Consider the following 19,651-nt stretch of genomic DNA (forward strand, 5'->3'; position numbering starts at 1 on the left):
TACACACACTCTACTGGATAATATAACGTCCCTCTCCGTGCAACAATAAAATCGCACGAATCATAGAATTATAAATATAAATAACAAAAGGGTTGGAAAAAATTTATAGATGTGAATTATGCTATGTGTTATATTCATAAGTTATATTTCGCGAATGTGTTCACGAGTTTTTTAAGCAAAGTGAAGTAAAGAAGTAGAAGAATGAGGAATAAAGTTGGCTTTTATACAGTAGTTAGGATGTGTTCAAAAAGTTCGGGCGCTGAATTTTTGCATGCACCGGTACGGGTATGAAGAATAAGAATAAGAATAAAAGAAAAAGCAAACTTGGAAACACTAGACCACGCGATGGTCGATTTAAATAACCACTGCCATTCAGTCTTTCTTCCTTACAACTTTTATTTAGTCACCGTGTAGTGGAAAAAGTTCGATCCCATCTTTTTCCGAGATTGTCCAATATGCGTTCTCTATTTTCTATTTCCGTTGAAACAAGAATGTAATCGGCAAGTTTTCCACTCAACTCTTTGTCAAAGTTTAGAATTCTTTCGAATTCACTTTCAATTCTTTGACTCTCAACTTTTCACAATTGAGGTTATTTCAAATTTTGATTGCGAATTTCAAAATAAGGGAAAAAGATGAATAAGTTAATTTTATTAATTCAAAAAAATCAGATAAAAGCTTAGGCTATAAAAAAAAATTTTTATAAAAATTAAAATTTTTTTATAAAAAAAAAGAGAAATTAACTGTTTAAAAAATAAAAAAACAATATTTCTTGGAACCGAGATCTGCTAACTGAAGCTTGACTTTTTAATCAAACAAATACATTTTTGATTTAGTTTATCAATCTGAGAATGTGTGAGACTATTTGTAATTTAATAAATAATCTTCAGTATAAAAATCCAATTTTGACACTTTTCACAATCTTATAATTCCAGTAGATGATTCCATTCAATTATGTAAATTAATAATTTTTTTTACAACAATATGAAAAAATAAAATGTATAATAAAATAATGGTTGTAATAAGTAATATGATTTTTTGCAGTGACAATAATAAATGAATTGTATCTTTATTATAAAAATTTACGAAATTATTTTTTAAGAATTATCAGCTGCCGTGCATTGTAGGCCATCTAACTATCAGACAATTATGTGTGTACATTCTGGAGGTCACAATTTTCATCGGTAATCAATAGCATGAAAAATTTATTTTTTAGGTATGTCTTTTTTCTAGATTAAGTTCAACTCTCTTCAAAAGTAATAAACAAAATTTTTTAGAGGTGCTTAAAAAAAAATGCCTAATGAATTTTTTGTCAATTTTGAACAACATTTTTTACATTAAAAAAATAGTTCAAACAGTGTTAGTGTGAAATGAATAAAAAAATAAAATTTTTGCTGACTATAAATTGTTTCTCAAAAAAGTTTATTTCTTTGTCTATTTCTCAAAAAAGAATTTATGAGATAGAAAGATATTTCTCTCAAAAATTTATCTTTACCTATAATTTTCCAAGAATAATTGCTATAATTTTCCTCATTGTACTTGTTATTTGAGAGATTAAAATGAAAATTAGAAGCGAGTTGGGACTAGAATGATGAGATTAATAATTATTGAAATATTCTGGTAACAGTATATATTAACGATAATTTCATTTTGTTCAGTAGAGAGGCAAATAGAAGTAATTATAATGAAAGTAAATTACACATGAGCACACAAACTCCAATAAGTATAAGCACAGGGAGTAATAACGCTATAACGAAATTACTAGTGAAGAAGAAATGTAGTGAGCTTACGGAATATCAAGAGAACATGACTTTTAAATAGTAAATTCAAAGTTTCTTGAGGTGTAATCAACATTTCGTTAAGGAGACACATGTCGTTCCGTACCCGCAACCCGAAACCCAACGAGAACGCTACTACTCCATGAGAGAAGGAGAAGATGCTAAAAGATATAAAGTGGAGTCTTGAGGATTCTCGTGCGTAATAACGACATGACGATCTATATTTCCAAGAAGGTAACGTCGAGAACCAGACAACTATTAATTGGTTTAATTATACCCTCATTATAGAGTCAGGAAAGTGTTCTCTCTAGCTCATGTTCTAACCAAATACCCTTATTTATACATGTCCAAAAAAGTTCAAAGTGATACTAAGTTTCGAATTTAGTTTTTTATTTTTCATTAATCTCAGTTTCAATTATTTTCGTTTTTTTGGAAGTTTTTTTCTTTTTAACGATGTTAGCATAATTTTTTTTCGTAATTAATTTTAATTTTTTCAATTGAACTTCATTTTTTATTCAAAAAACAAAGTTGAAATAATTGTAAAAAAAAAAAAAATGTCACATCGTAATTTTTGTAGTCGGGTCAGACTGAAATTAATATAAAATATTTTGGAATATTTAATACTGCGATCACAGCGCTGTCTCTCAGATCTAATGTAAAACATTCCAAGATCAAGAACAGTTGATAAATAAAAAGTCAACTAAATAAACATTTTTCCGTGTGCTTAATTGTGAATCTAAACCATTCTCGAATCCACCTAAAGACACACAAAAAATTTCATTAAAATTGGTCCAGTCGTTTCGGAGAAGTTCAGTGACAAATACACGCATAGAATAAATATATAAATAAAGATAATACTATTTTTTAGAAAATACAAAATCCAACAGCATGGTCGCAATTATTAGAAATTTTTTTTTATAAACATTTATTTGTCAAAAAAAAAAGAGCGTGTGTACGGAGTACACATTTCAGAAATGAAACTTCTTCAGCAAAAATCCTTAAAAATTATGAATGAAATCCTCAAATGATTTATTAAAAATTTAAACTATTAATACATAAATTATTTCGGTGTAAAATTAAATTTTCAGCTGAAATAAATAACAAGGGTGTATAAATTCAGTGTCTTGATTACCGTAATAGTTTTAGGTTCTTGATTTTATTGACAATAATTCAAAAATAAAAATCTTTTCTCTCGAGAGCGAGCATTAGAGCATACAATAAACGTTCTTCGTGACATCGAGTCCATACTTTAAAAGGCACACTCTTTTACAAGCTCTGGCTGGTTTTCTCAACGTTTCTAAATCACGATATCTCGCCCCGGCTCACTGGGGTCCAAACGTTGAACCACATTCATCATCTCTACGACCTTATACTCAGCCCTCCTTTAGTTCCACCCTACCAGCAGTATATAATGCCAAATACTCGTATTCTATATATTTCTGACTTCAAAGTTACTGAATGTCTGGATCTTCGATTGCGCTTGTAGATTTCCGAAAACACGTGTTATATTTAAAGGGGATTTATTTTTTTCTTTCTTTCCATGACTGGAATTTATTTTTATGAAACGTCACTCCTATTGAAACAGTTCAAATTAAATTAACAAAAACTTGACCCAATAAAGTGAAAAGCAAACATCCAGATTCCGAAATGGATTCAATCACAATTGACTCGTAAAAAACGGAAGAAAGTTGCCAGAAAAATGCCAACGCATTTTCACCCGGCGACTTCACATGCCATCATCTGATTTTTTCTGGCTCCTCGTCATACTATCCATTTTATTTTCCTTGCACGTACCACACTCCGTTCTCTATTTGTCCATACCAGCTTTCCTCCCCCCATGCCTTCTCCTCAATCTCACGGCAAATATTTACCGAGAAAGAAGGCGTTGGCGGGTCTACTCGAAAGACTGAAAGCTCGAGTATGTGAGCCGAGAAAGAAAAGATGACAGGTAGAGACAAAAAGAGCAGAAGCTAGAGCAAGAGAAGGAGAAATATAAGCATGATCTTTCTTCGTTTCTCCCTCTCAAGATCTCTCATGGAAGTAAATAACTTTTTCCCGGCACAGATCAAATACGCTCTCTCGTACTCATACGACCTAAGTAGGACCTACACCGAGAAATGGAATTTTGTACTCCACTCCCAGTCACTCTCACAACGTCAACTTAGCTTCTCTCGACAAGGTACACCCTTTTCCAGCCACTTGGAAACTTCTAAGCCACTTTTCCTATCTAACTCGTATCAGTTCTAAAAAAGCTACACTTTCGGTATTACCTTTGACACGTATTGCTATATCAGGTGACTCACTCTTCTCATTAAATATTAAATTACTCTAGCAGATTATAAATAGTTGAAAGTACAAGATAAATTTGTCTCTGAAGATGTATTACGTCTATCCTACATTAAACAAAATTAAAATTGAGATTAAAACGAAATTTGTTCATTTATTGACTGTAAATTATAATTAATTAAATTAATAAAATTTTGCGCTGAAAATAACTTTGTTATAAAATTAGTTCTCGTAATAAAGCTTAGTATTATCAAGATTATCTCAAACTAAACTAAAAAAAAAAAATTGAGTGATTATACGTATTTTATAAGAAATACATTTTTTTGAGCTTCAAAAACTGCGTCAAATGCTGCACGTCCCATCAAAAACGATTAAATCATTCGGAAGATATCGCAATTAAAAATTACAACCAGTAGAATTTCGTGATTATTTCTCAAGCGTTTGTGTACGTAGCGGGAACGTCCAGGGATGGCCTGCAGGGTCGACCGTTTTCCAGATTTCTTTTATGTGGCCACACATCAGGCCATATTAAAAATTTCACGAGCAATGTTAAAATAAAACAAATTTTTTTCATTAGTTTCCTGTAATTATATTTACTGAAAATTTGATGCTTTACATGACAGCTTTGATCGTCGTTTAATATAACGAAGACATGCGCTACTATTTCGATTCAGCTCTCACGATGTAATATTTGAGATAGAGAAACTTTAATACAGTGTACGGAGATTAGTTCTCACTGAAACATCCACGTTATATTGTTCTCGTGGTTGAAACTTTGAATAAGTTTGATAAAGTCTTTGTACCAAAATGGCGTCCGCTATTCTCTGATAAATTACACGTAATTGCGATCTAGTTGTTGAGCATTGTATCGGGCCAAAGTTTTGTGCGCCTGATCTAAATGTTCACGTGGATCGGACTGATAATAACGATTGCTGGATTCTTGTGAATTTGAACTTTGTTTATGACAGGCAGGTAATTGGAGAGAAATAAATTCTCAGAGTTGTTTTGAGAATTTCAACTCTCTTTTATTACGAATTATTGCATAGATATTACCCATATGTAAATTATTATATTTTACGGCAAATACACAATCAAAATCTTAAAAATTGTTGTGAATTGAATTTTTTAGTAGTGTTAGAGCTTTACAACTCTAAAAGTTGTGATTTTATGGTCTTAAAATATTGAAAAAAAAATTTTTTACACACTTTTCTTACAACAAAATCGTCGTCTTTAAATTGCAGATTGCAAAAAAGTATTATTAATTGCTGTATTCATCAGAAGTATCTTCCAATATAAATTTTTTTATTCATTATTCTAAATAGAGTAAGTGATTCACTGAAAAAAAGCATGAATCCCACACTTATAAATTTTGGTGATATTACAATACATGATATTGGGAATATTCTTGTACAATGTTTCAGTCTCAACGCAATATATTTAAGCACTACACTGAAATTCGTTTGTCATACACTTAAACCAAGTTTTGGTGCCACCGCAAAACTCATAATAGCACTACACTCAAATCTTTACACTCATAAATTAACAGAATTAAAAAAGAAAGGTTATGGAGAAAAATATTGCTGTAGATTAAAAAAATGACAGTGATCCCATTTATTTAAATATGACAAGGTACATATTTACATTTGTGTAATTAGTTTTTAAAATCTTTAAAGATAAAATAATAATTTTAGTAATGATTAGATCGTACAAATTATAAATGATTTATCAGAATTTTTTGTTATACAATGTGGCCGGAATATAAGTCACTTACTTAAACAGAGTATTGCGATAATACTTAAACTTTTTTATATCATATTCGCAATACCAATTCTTTAAAAAAGTGTATACCAATAGGATTCAAACTTTTTTTTCAGTGCAGTGAATTCAATCAAATACTAAAAGACTAATTGAAACCCAAGAAAATTTTTTACATTAAACGACATGATTTGTGTTTTAATACCAATTCAAAAACTACCTAATAAAAATTAAGTAACTTCGATTATAATATTTCATAAAGTAGGCGATCTTTGATTCCTTTAAAACTAAGTTAAGTATATCAGAGAGTTTTCATTCTGTAACAATTGGTATTCGGTAACGAGTGGCCATTAATTTTAATGAAAAGAAAGAATCCTCAGCTAACCAGCAGTAAAGCTATTGTTCTCATTTCATTCACCGCTGTCCATTGTTACCACTCTCGTCGGTCGATTCAACTTGACGCCGCTGTTCACTACTTTTTCTTTCTTATTCTTATTTTTATTCTCCTCCTCCTCTTTCTCGGACCGCAACTTCTTCATCTTATTCACTGTTAATAAAAGCAGACTAGAGTTCTACGTTGGACACTGGATTATTTGAGGACTGCTTGACCCTGGACACCCTGAAAAAAGCTGTATAAAACATTCAGAATGAAAAACGGATATCCAATTGCAATTTCTCTGAAAATCTCAAGAGTTTTCTCCTTCATACACTATTATTTTTTTTCCCACTAGATTTTGGTCTCTAACGAGTGCTCTGTAACACCCTCCGCCTCACAATCTGACTGTCTCTATTCCCACCGACCCCAATGACCATAAAGATTCTTCATGAAAGAAATCTATGAAGATGTCACTTTACCTGATTTCTTTTTTACATTTTTATTCTCAGGACAATCAACTGGATTTTTTCTTTTTCTTCTGCTTTTTCTTCTTTACCAACTCAAACTTGTGCGATATTTCTGCATGAACAAACACAAACTATACAACTTCAGATAACAACACGTCAATAATTCTTCGTTCTATTGGACGTCAATAGTCAATAGTCAATATTAATAATTTTTGAATTTTTCATTTTTTTTTATCTGATCAAATAATTTTTATGAAAATTTGCTCTAAAATATTTTTCATATTTTTATTTGTGCAAAAAATTTTTTTTGAACACTGTTAATTTAGTCAAAGTGGGAAGTTATAAAATTTTCAATTGTCAGCCAATTGCATAGTAGAATATTGCAATTTAATAATTGTCTGACAATTATTAAAATTTTGAGACTGAAAATATAAAAAATAACTTTATTAAATGAGATAAAAAAATTTTTTACTGCGTATGACACTAGAAAATAAGCACAACAATGACAATAAAAGTAAAAGTAACAATACACGATAAAAAAATGTGAGCTAAAGATAAGAAGAAAGACAAGTTACAGTATTTCTCGGCCTCAGCCTCAGGTACAGCGAGGTCTCCTCGAACAAAACTAGTAGAAAAATAAAAGATAAAAAAAAAAAGAGCGTAGCTTGCAATGAAGACGATCAACATCAGTAAAAATGGTCGTCATGGGGTCAGACATTCACATTTCCTTCCTCTATGGCATGGCATATACAATGACATGCGCTAGGCAATGCGGAAAACCCAAGATATTCAACGCGAGCAGGGACTAAGAGATTGTGCGCGTTTATACGCTCCCGACCTTAAACTCTGGTTTTACGACAATGCAAATTTTTACGTTACTCTCATTTTATGCCAGCCGGATGGAGGAAGCATGTAGGTAGATAAAAAGAAGGAAGGGAAAAAAAAATAAATAAAAGAAGCACCAGAGATTTTCAAGTAAAAGTCAGAAGATGAAAGAAAATGTTTCAAAGTGGGATAATGCGTGCAGAAGATAGTAAAGACCCTATACTGCAACGAGTTAGTCTCATGAGACAGGAAGATTTTCTCAGCGTCTATCTATCTCTATATTTATCAACATTATTACACCGCGCAAGGATTTTTAGAAAACAATATTTCATAGTCGGGTCATGTCGTTTTTATGCAGACTACGAGCTTTTGGTTTCGCTTTAGCCAAACGATGACAGATTCTATAAAACACTTGGATCCAATAAATTTATTGCTTGCGTGTGTGAAAATATGCATATTTTTCAATTAAAAAAATCCTTTTTGTTCCCAAGTCCGATATATTTGTATGATAAAATGTTTGATCTTTTTATTGATAATTAGCATTCGTGAAAAGTTTTAAAGTAATGACGAGAAAAGTGAACAAGTTGTCGAATAAAATAAAATGGGCGACAGAGTAGGATAATTAAGACTCGTTTATAATTAAAGATATCGAGAAACTACTTGATAAATCTGTCAAACTAGGATTTATCAGAACCAGTAACTTCAATTAAGAGATATCATGAAACAAATTGATTGATTTGGAAGAACTTTGATGCCGCAAAAACTCTTCATTAAAAGTTAGACGGGTAAACTGTGGGATCAATCAAACTAGTAATTGACACGTTACGTTGGATAATGGAGCACTGACATAGTTAAATTGATGTAAATTTAGTCAGTTTGTAAATACACTCACACTTGTAGAACTTTGAATGAGGTGCAGGAAAATTTATCGCGGATGGAAATTACTTTTAGGTGCTGACTAGACGTTTGTTCATTAAGCTTACTCGAAAAAATAGCTAAATACAATGTACTTGGTTGTAGTACTCGTAAAATAATTTTATGATTTTGTTGTTATTTATTCTGGCGTTAATTTTATAACATAGAATTAACAGAAGATATTTTATTACAATTCTATAATTTATTCTTAAATAAACAGTATATAAATAACTTTTTGATCGAATGTAGGGTTAAAAATTTCCGACAGATGGCGCATGATCGCTGAATTCGTTCCATACCAGACAGTAAAGGTTAAGGTGTTAGTTTCTAAAAAAGAAAAGTAATTTTTTAAACTACTCGTATCATAGGTCATAGAAAAAAAGTTCTTAACAATAACCGACATTGCAAAACCTCAAACAAAAATAAAATTTGTAAGTTTTTAACTATAATTAGAAAAAAAAAATTGTATCTATAAAAGGATTTTTAAAAAAGAACAATTTAATATATTTATTTTTTTATTTGAATTAACAAAAATTATTTCAATCAATTAAATGATTTTTTCAGACAATAAGATACATTTTCCAAAATTTCCGGAAAATATATTCTTGTGCCAAAAATGTTTATTCTTAATGAAAGTATTTTTCTTGCAGTGTATAAAAGCATTGCTTTTGTATGTAGGTAATGATGTTATTAAAAGAAAACTAAAAGCTAAGCTATTATCATTCCGCTTATGTAATTGAAAGCTTATCTCACATTAGTTTTCTAGTTTAATCAACTACTAAACAAATTATAATAAAATTAAATTAAACGTGACATAATTTCATCTTTAATTAGTATGACGTCACTCGGGCTGTGATTCCAGTCTTTAATTTCACCGATGAGAGATTTATTCTTATCAGATATTCAACGGTAGTATATTTAATTGCGGTATTACTTAAAAGTTTAAATAAGAAAGAGGAAAACAGGAGTAGAATAAGTCTAAAAAGTAAAAACGATAGGATTGTGATAAAAACGAGATCCAAGTCCCCATGGAGAGCTAACCAGGAAATTGTTCCAACTGCAAATTGCTATCGATATCCTCTATTTTTTCCTTTTCTTAAACTCTCGCGACGCGAAAAAAGTTTATTGCGCTGTCTCTCGTTTTTCTTCAAGATCTTATCTCCCACTAAAAGCAATTATAGCTATAAACCACACACCGATATCAACAGTAATTTTACAAATGATATCGTTTGATACTAAAATAACAAACCTCGTTACTTTGTTGTTCCGTGTTACGACTGATATAACTGATTATTATAATGATCTTTTCGGCTTAAAATACTGAACTCAACAATAAATTTATTCATATTTGTTATTTATTTTTGCAGGTCTTTCTCTCGGTGGCGGTTTGATAGTTCTGGCATCAGCACTTTCAGACGCTTCTTACGAATCGCCTACAAGATACAGCTTTTCATCAACATCCGGCTCTACGGAGGATAATGGACTTCCGAAGTATCAATATGGCTGGTGTTTACAGCTTTCAGGACTTGCTTTAATACTAGCTGAAATTGCAGCTCTTCTAACCGTCTCAGGATACATGGCACGCTTTCCGACCGTCGAAGAAATGGTATGTATACCTTTCAAAGTCTTATTGAGTTCAACAGAAAGATGATGACAATAGAGGATTTTAAGAGAGTACAAGCGAGGTACTAGAATGTGGATAGATATGGAGTGTGTGTCTTTTGGAAGCAATTACCGAAAGATTTTCCTTGATATAAAGATATAGATTTTGTATTAACTAATGGCTACACGTATTTTTACTTGATCAAAAGTACAGATTTAGAGCATTTGATGGAAATAATAATAAGTAATAATTGAAAAAAAAAAAAAAAAAAAAAAAAAAAAAAAAAAACATCAAAAATAATCTCTGTCTCTTTTTCTCTAATACAAAGTTACATGACTAAGTCTTTACGTAAATCAAAAGGGACTTTCTATTGAACACTTCATAGCGCGAAGTGCGTGAGGTTGTCCTATACACCTGACTCGTCAAGGTTAAACAATTTTGTGATCTTCACTTGCCTCTATCACAATCATATTGCACTTATACAATAATAGAAGTAGATGTACACCGAGAAAACACTTACACTTTTTAAAATCATTCCATGTTGCTATTTTGAAAAAAAAAAATTTTACGTGGACTTCCTGATGTTACCTTATATTGTATGGTTATCCCTCTTTATATTTCAGAAATAACGTATCGAGACAATAACATCTCCGACATAAATATCTCGATGCAACACAAACGCGCGTAATTATGTTGTGCCCTTTTAACATGGTTTTTGGGTGTTTTTGTGCTCGAAAATAGGCTAACACAAACGATATATTATTGTCTGAGTTATGATTGCCGAGGTATATTTGCCAAGACATTATAGGCTAAGAAATTATGAGGATTTACCATTTTGTATGTACCAACGATTTCTCCCAAACAAATTAATATTTCGAGACCGGGCTTTTTTTATTTGTTTAAGAATTCGATGAATTAGTGTTGTATTTTGTATCACGAGTCTAGTTAACGTGTTTTTAACTTTCATCTATAGAGGTCGATCCTTCTTATAAGAAAATCGGGAAGTTATTGGTTTGATAATTATGAGAAACTTAAAAAGTAATCGAGGTTTTTGATAAAGGGATGTTGTTAATTAGTTATTCTTCTATGTTATGAGATAAATTTTCCAGTCACCATGGAATACCCCATATATGTTTTTATTCTTGCATCATAAATAATTTCACAGGTTAAGTTTTTCCTAATATAGTTTTATGTTCTCTTTCAACCGCCAAATCACCTTGAAACTTTTATAACAAAATTTAATAGGAGTTATTATTAATAATTGATTATTAAAAGTTACTTAATTGTCTTCAGGTTCAAGTCATAGTTCCCGGAGCCGCTAGAAAGTTGAGAGAACAACGCGGATTATCTTCGGAATACCTCGTAAGAGCTCATCAAAAATCTCCTGGAGCAACGCAAGCACGGAATTTCGATCCGCCAACAAAAGGTAATCTCAAATATTCAACCACCGCAATATCTTTGTTCACTGGGTATGGGTATTAGTATTAGTCCAATAAACCACAGAATCTTTCTCCGATCGATTCTCTAAAACGTTCCATAACTGCCCGCTTAGATATTACATATTAAAATCAATAACTTCTTCAATCCCGCGATCATTATCATTAATTTCCTAAATGACTTATTAATTAGAATTCTGTCTCTAATATTTAAGAGAAATAGTTTTAGAAGAGTCAATAACTTCGATATCTTTTCAGATGTAATTTTAGGCCCGCAGCGTCTGACCGAAGAAGGCACATCACTCCTCTGTAAATCAGCCCCCGATATATGTGCGTCCAATCCACAAGCGATTAGTTACGTCGATAAGGCAGATCTTTCGCACATGTTGCCAGCTTATCCGGATACGCAGAACCTCGTGGATCCACGGTTTACTTTCATAGATAAAGCGGATCCCAGTATTGTCGATTCAAGACTTAGCGGGTTTGCTGATAAAGAAGGACTCATGGATTCAAGGATTTTACCGGACTCCAGACAGAATATGATCGCCTTTAACGACAGCAAGGAACATGTTATCAGCCAAGAAACTAGGTATAATATTATTTCAATTTTTTTTTGCCGTGATATTCAATCATACGAGTTCTAATGAAAACAAAAGTTGCAATTAACATTTCATTATTCATGATATACTGTCATTTTCAAGCAAAATTTAGTCTCCAAACTTCGTTGTCAGATAGGTATCATTCCGCAAAATAGTTTAGTGGCATGTTGACGGCAGGTTAATAGCAAAATAGATTGACATGTGGATAACAAAGAACTTAGACAATTATTGTCAACATGTCTTTAGTTAGGAGATGATTGTTAAATTGCAACTGTTCTACTCTGATGTCAAATTTTAATGTCCACCCATTTTGTACTTAATTGTTAGTTTGAAATCAATTAAATTTGAATATGATTGAAAAGAAGACATATCAATCACGTCGGATGCAATTACAAGTTCATTTACATGAATGTCAAATAGTTACTTTGAGTTACACGTATAAAATTAGAGACACATGACTGTTAAGAGACATAAAATCTATATAATCTCGATTTTAAGGATTGGGGAATAGAAAAAGTTCTAGTTTCAATATCTAATTCTTTTGAAAGTCAGAAACTAATCTATATGTTGAAGAGAATGAAAGAAATTTTGTCTTCGGTGTATTTATATAAGGAAATGGGTTGCTTTAAGTTCAATTCAAGATGATTGGAAAGATATTGATCTGAATTTTTACACGAAAAGAAATAGTAATAGAAAAAAAAGGGTGCGTGTACTTATGTACACATGTAAGAAGTTATACTTCTTTGGCATAATAATTTTAATAGTTTTTTAATACTTTTAACATTTAAAAAAAAATAGTTTTTGATTTTATGCAAATAATTAATTACAATAAAATAATCCAAGACTGGAAAAGGAGTTATTATAGTCAATAAAGTTCAGTTTACATTTGAAAAATTAAATAAATAAATATTTATTATTATTCTCTTACATTAAGTGTAACATAAATTCTATTATTATTCGAATGTTGTTTTTAAATTATGTTTATTATTATTAATTATTAATTATTTTATTATATTATTCACTCAATTTAATAATAAATATTAGAAATTAATATTTAAATTTGATGTTCAATTTTGATTTTTTATCACAAATTTTTCACTTAATGTTTTATTAAATTTATTTCTTTTTTTTTTTAAATATTAAATAATTAATAATAAATATTTAACGTTAATAATTTAATAATATTTAGTATGAATTATATTAAATAATAATTTTGTCATTTATATTACTAAATAATACATACAGATAGAGTTAATCTAAATTGTATTGGAGCACTTAGGAAGGTTGATGAGCACAGTTTTTTCACAAATATTTTCTAATATTAATTAGTATTGATTTAAATATTTAATTCAAATCACTTCTGATTATAACACGTGTTTTAAATGTAGAAACTCAAAGCATGTGGATAAATAATATAAATCAACAGATTCGGTAGAGTCTGGCGCCAAGTTCCGTTCTCAAGCCAGACTACCGAGTGTGTATATACCGTAAGCAGAATCGTTTTTTGAGGTTACAAGTTTTTTTTCAAATTTAATTTGATTTTTTTTTTTATATGATATTTTATAATAGTAGTTCATGCTTTTTATTACGCGTATTACTTGATTATTATCAATTATCTTTATAATTTCTATTTAAAATTATTAAAAATAATCAGCACAAACTATAGCGACCCAGATTTTTAGATTTTAACTTTTTTCTTATGTAAAAAGCGGACGGCCAGAGACTAAATAATATAACGATGCATGCTAATCTTATGATAGATGGAAAACTACAGTGAAAAAAAGATATTTGACAGCTTGCAATTACACACACCAGGCGGCGCAAGAATAACTTTTACATGAACTATAGCTTAAAGGGGATAGTTTGCCACCGGAAATGTATTAAATTAAAATTGTCAATTTTTATTATAATTACAAAAAAAACCAAAATCCGAACAAAAACAGTTTCACTGTAAAAAAATCGTGCCAAGTCCACGTTCATAAGACTATTAAGAAAAAAAAAATTTTATTTCTTTACAAAAAGATATAAAATAAAAAATTAAAAAATCCAAGTAACCGATATGGTTGTATATGATTTTCGAAAATTAAAAAAAAATTTTTATAAATTTAAAAATTAAAAGAAACAATTTTGGAACGTACTTGGTGTGCGTTATTGTGTACTTCAATTTTTTTTAAGTGTCTTAGTAGATACAATTTAGGAATTTCATAAAAAGTGAAATATTTCGTAACTACGCACACTAAATACGTTCCAAAATTGTTTCTTTTAATTTTTAAATTTACAAAAATTTTTTTTTAATTTTCGAAAATCATATACAACCATATCGGTTACTTGGATTTTTTAATTTTTTATTTTATATCTTTTTGTAAAGAAATAAAATTTTTTTTTTCTTAATAGTCTTATGAACGTGGACTTGGCACGATTTTTTTACAGTGAAACTGTTTTTGTTCGGATATAAATACACAGTGAACACAAGCGGCGTGCGTGCCAACATGCGCCACTAATAGAGGTTCTATTTCTGTTTTGTTGGTAGCATTTTTTCCTCAACTTAATGAGCGATTTAGTGGGCAACTACATTTCTGTTAATTTTGTGTCACGGTGTGCGCGCGCATCGTAAAATTTCACTCTCATCAATTTTTCATAACGCGCCTAAAGAAGTATAACTTCAAAAATTACAATTGTCGCATTGTAATCTAGAACCACACTTCAATATTTTCACTTTCGAAATTGACAATGTTGAAACGTAAAAATGCGTTTAAAAATAGTTGATATACAAATTTTTATGATTATGATTTGTCAATTGTGATTTTTCCTACAATGTTTTTTCCGTGTGGCTTGTCAAGGTTTTATTTGACTCTCAGAGATAATTAGTTTTTGACTATTGAAAGATTAAAAATTACTATTGTAGGAAAATTTTCATATAATTTAGAGTTCGCAATTGACAAATGAAATAAAATTTACGAAATTCGTCGGATTGTTTCTTTTCTGGATTTTTATAAAAAAATTACAATCATTTTACGCTGTCATCATCGAATTATATTTATTTCAAAATCTGAATTTCATAAGAAATTTATAATTAATAAAATTTTTCATTAAACGAGTTGTGACTAAAAATATCAAAATATCATTTTACCAGTTTTTTTCTTCATAATTTATGACTGCCCACATTAACATACTGACTTCCGGGGAAAAAATGATTTTGCCTGATCGACGATCATATATTCTCGATATATAATCATAAATGATTACATATGATCAGGTAAAATCATTTTTTCAGGATTGACGTTACTATTATTGACCAATCAGCTAAATAAATGATTAACAAAAAAAATTAATTTTCAGACATGTGACCTACGCAGACAACACTAAAAGCGAGTGCCTTCTGGACGCACCACTGGGGTTTAACCGCTATAACAGCATGGCGGGTCAAACTGTTCCGATCACCCTGAAGCATCAAAACAGCCCGACAGTATCAGCAATCCAAGCTCAGGCAATGTACCAAAACTTCGGTACCATCCACTCTGGAATTCTCAGGGTATCAGAACCCGGTACCAGCTCTAGCTCTAACTCCAGCCAGAGAAGCATGACCCTTCAGAACCCCAAGAGAAAGTCCCAGATTGCTCAGAATACCTTCAGTACGCTCGAATGCGAGAAGAGGAAGCCACGCGCTGCTGGAATCGCTGGAAAGGTGAACTTCTATACCGGTAGCGCCGTATGACCACCACCACCGCCACCTACCCCGAGATAACTCCGAGAAGAGGATGAGTCCACGCTGTAAATTACCTTGCGAGTCTTACCGACTGTACTCTGTATTATCCTCTGACGTAAAGTTTCCCGGGTGGTGGCTGGCAATAATGAGATCTGTGTCAATGTTGCTGATAATTGTTGATGAAAAACTCTCTAAAGATATTTTCAATCCCTTCAATTAAAAAACTCAAGTGATTAATGATAATTATGAATGAGTAATATTTAATGATTAATGATTAATAATTAATAAAAAAATGTAAATATTAATAATAATGAACATGAAATATTTCTATAAAAAAATATTAATATTGTATCGATAATAACTTATTCTTTTTTCGATACTTGATACGTGTTCTGACTACTGCCAATTTTTAGCCGATTTATCGTTTGATATTTTTTTAATTAACGCTCAAATTGTATCGAGAAATGCGATGTACCGAGTAAATAATATTAATAACAATAATGACGATGAATACTTAACAATAAATTATTAATAAATATAAATATATACAATGTTCGATTATTATAAATGTTAATTGTTGTGTTTACATTGCAGACAATTGACAGGGTGTTGAATAATAATTTTCTGGTTGTTAATAGTGACTAGTGAAAGATACAATCTATGTGGTGATGATAATAACCGAAGGCGCAACATCACGGATTCTAAGATTCTAAAGTAGAATCCGCGACATATCAAAATATATAGAAGGGTTAATAATATTAATTGTAATATTAATAAAAATAATTTTAATAATTATCATAATAAATATAACTATTGAAAAATAAGTAAAGGATGAGAGATTATTTTCAAGCAAGTGAATGTTTGAATTTTTGTGTATGTGTTGAATTATATTCTCTATTAATGAAGGGAGTATGTAATAGAATACGTGTAATTTTGTTACTGACCATTTTGTGTTGGTAGTGTAACAAAAATATTCTAACAAGTGGAATAAAGTATTAAATATGAATAATATAAAAATTGTTTTGTATAAATTAAGTAGCTCCATGTAATACCATGTAACTGATCGTAGATAAATATGTAATAAAAGATTTTAACTAACGATGATTATTTATAAATAAATAAATATTTAATATTTGATGACTAGCGACTACTTTATTGTATGATTATATTATTTCTAATTTTTTATGATTAGTGATTATAGAATGATGGAAAAATTTTTATAATGATGGATAATAAAGATGGGTTTTAGAATACATTTTTTCTCGTGAGACAGAAGCTGTTGTATTTTTTAAAAATTATTAAATTTCATTTTGCAAATGAATAGTACTTTTGGAACACCACTGTGACGATCGAAAAAAAGATGTGATTTTCGGGAATTTTTTTGACAGAGAAAATAAAGGAATTTGGGGATCGGATTTTTTTTATTTTATTAAGGGTACATTAAAGATTATTACCCTAAATTTTTATTATAAAATGTTTAATTATTACAAAGTTATTAACAATCTCGTAGAACACTAGTAAAAATTTCCCCTTCCATGGTCGGTTCGCTAACTCAAAAATGAATCATCTGAAAATAAAAACCCAAATTGCATTTTAATGAGTAAGGATGAAGTTATCGTCTTATGTATGGAATTTTGAAAATTTTCATTTTAAAAAAAATGGCGACTGATTGAAAATTTTCTCACTATCCTTACTGTTTTTTTTTGTTAAAAAAATTTTGGACCGTTTTTCAAACAAATATTTCATTAACATCAAAATATAAAAAGTATTTAATAATTCTAAAAATTAAAATGATTAAAAGTGAATAATTTTTTATACAATTTACTTTAACGGCATCCAGTAGATGGCATTGGCATAATAGAAGCATTGAGCTTTTACAACATTTAATTAAGCTAGTACAAGTACGGAGGGTATAATTGCTTCGGTAATTAATGGAATTCATTAAATAGTAATATGCTATTCGAATTAATTTCAAATGTGTGCAAGATTTATTGAATATATAATAAATAATAAATGGGTGCTCGTTGTATGTATAAATATAAATTTTATTTTATTTTCGAGAAATTGGTGCCTGGTTGAGGTTAATTTTAATTTTAAGACACTTATTATAAGCGCACAGCCGTTGCATTATATTATTCTAACTCTTTATAATTTAACTTAGCAGAGTTGTACATTAGTCCCTCGGCGGCAACCACTCGTAGCTCGTAGTGCAGCTCTCGGCTTGTATTAACTCGTGTACAGTGTGTTTAAAACATTCATTCGACAATCCCACGTATATAATTTCCTTGCACGCCCATTAGTCATGAATTCATGATCATACGTCGGAATCGATAAATTATAAATCTCACTCGTGACTAGTGATTTGGTCGATTGATTTTCTAACGATTCAGAGTTAGTTATATACCGATCCGCAGACACGGTATTTATTGTGAATTGAAACTTTTTTAGCTCGCTTTTGTTTATGTTTATATATTTATTTAATTTTGCATTTTTTGATAGATATTTCTCTTATTCGGGGCATCAACCTATTCTCGATTGGATATTTATTATTTTTAATCATTTTTTCGCTGCTCGAGAAGAAGCCAAAGGTCTCAGTAGCCATAACGGCCATTGCACAATGTGTAATTGTTTAAATTTACGTGTCAGAAATTATATATTACAACACGGTATCATCTTTGGCTCTTGTTAATTAAAAATGAAGATGGTTGGCTAATTTCGAAATTTTGTAACCTTTAATTTGGCTTATTATTCGACCTCTTTATTTGCAGGGTGAAACCTGAAATTTTTGTACTAATTCAACTCGGATTTCTGTCACATTTATTGAAATTAAAAACATGGAAATTTTTTATAAAATTAATTTAACTTCTTGAGCTTGTTTGGAATTTTTTATCGCTATATTTTTGAGCTACAACTAAATTAATGCAAAAAATATAACTTAGATTTAAATATGAATTTACAATAATATACTAACGACAAAAAATATGTGTCATAAAATTAATTATTCAAATTATAACTGCTCCATGAAAAATAATAATTACAATAATTATGACTATAGTAATATTTCAAAATGATTATGAAACAATAAAAAATTTTAAAGCCAATAATAATTGCCATTAATGTTCGTTATGTTCGCAATAGATTTTATGTTAAACTATTGATTAATTAAATTAATTATTGCAATTTTAATAAAATTATGTTATGAACAATAACTGCATTAACGTCAATGATTAATTGCAAGTATTTTAATCATATATTTAAATTGAGTTTAGAAGCTTAACCGAATTTCAATTCAATTAATGACGAGGTTTAATCGACGACTTTCGAAGCATATAATACTTGATCGTGATGGTAATTGTAATTGGATATGATGTCGGTATACTTTTAAAACTTATATTATTAATAACCTTTTGAAAGATAATTTGATTCTGAGCATTTTATTAATGAAAATATTTTTTAAACTTAAAAAAAAAAAAAAAAAATTAGTAGTTATCAATCGCTTTGAAGTTTTCGTTAAATTAATGATTATATACTTAAAAAGTGATCGTTATTGCATAATAATGGTCGGAAACGTTATTGTAGTTCAAAAACCAGGCGTGGTTGATTGACAGGACTAAAATTATAGTAAACTTAGACAAATAAGAAAAAAAGAGAGAGGAAGCATACATGATATATAAGTATTTGTCTCTTTACCCCGTGAAATCGATAGTAGACTGAGAACTAACCAACTAACCGGATGTCTTATTCAGGCCATCAGAATTTTTTAGATACCGCGGCTGATCGACCTAAATTTTTATTAAAATTATCATCGTTACGATAATAGTAATTAAATAATAATTAATGAAGATGTTAAGTTTTTATGAATATATATAAGATTAAGTTTGTATTTATGCAACATTAACATTAAGTGT

The 19,651-nt window shown here is 29.9% G+C and overlaps 1 protein-coding gene across 2 annotated transcripts in view; it reads left to right on the forward strand.

Annotated features, from left to right (window-relative positions):
• Positions 1-16,875, forward strand: part of LOC141526937 (uncharacterized) — a 146,091-nt gene extending 129,216 nt beyond the window's left edge. For both annotated transcript variants that reach the window (XM_074242096.1, XM_074242097.1), the window contains exons 5-8: positions 9,767-10,005; positions 11,296-11,428; positions 11,697-12,027; positions 15,377-16,875. In XM_074242096.1, the coding sequence (XP_074098197.1) occupies positions 9,767-10,005; positions 11,296-11,428; positions 11,697-12,027; positions 15,377-15,752 (1,079 nt within the window). In that variant the 3' untranslated portion in view covers positions 15,753-16,875. The remainder of the gene's footprint in view (positions 1-9,766; positions 10,006-11,295; positions 11,429-11,696; positions 12,028-15,376) is intronic.
• The last annotated feature ends 2,776 nt before the right edge of the window (positions 16,876-19,651 follow it).

This window comes from Cotesia typhae, unplaced genomic scaffold (assembly GCF_013202065.1).
Source record: "Cotesia typhae breed Kobodo isofemale line unplaced genomic scaffold, CoteBio_Ctyphae contig_4, whole genome shotgun sequence".
NCBI classification, from domain to species: Eukaryota; Metazoa; Arthropoda; class Insecta; order Hymenoptera; family Braconidae; genus Cotesia; species Cotesia typhae.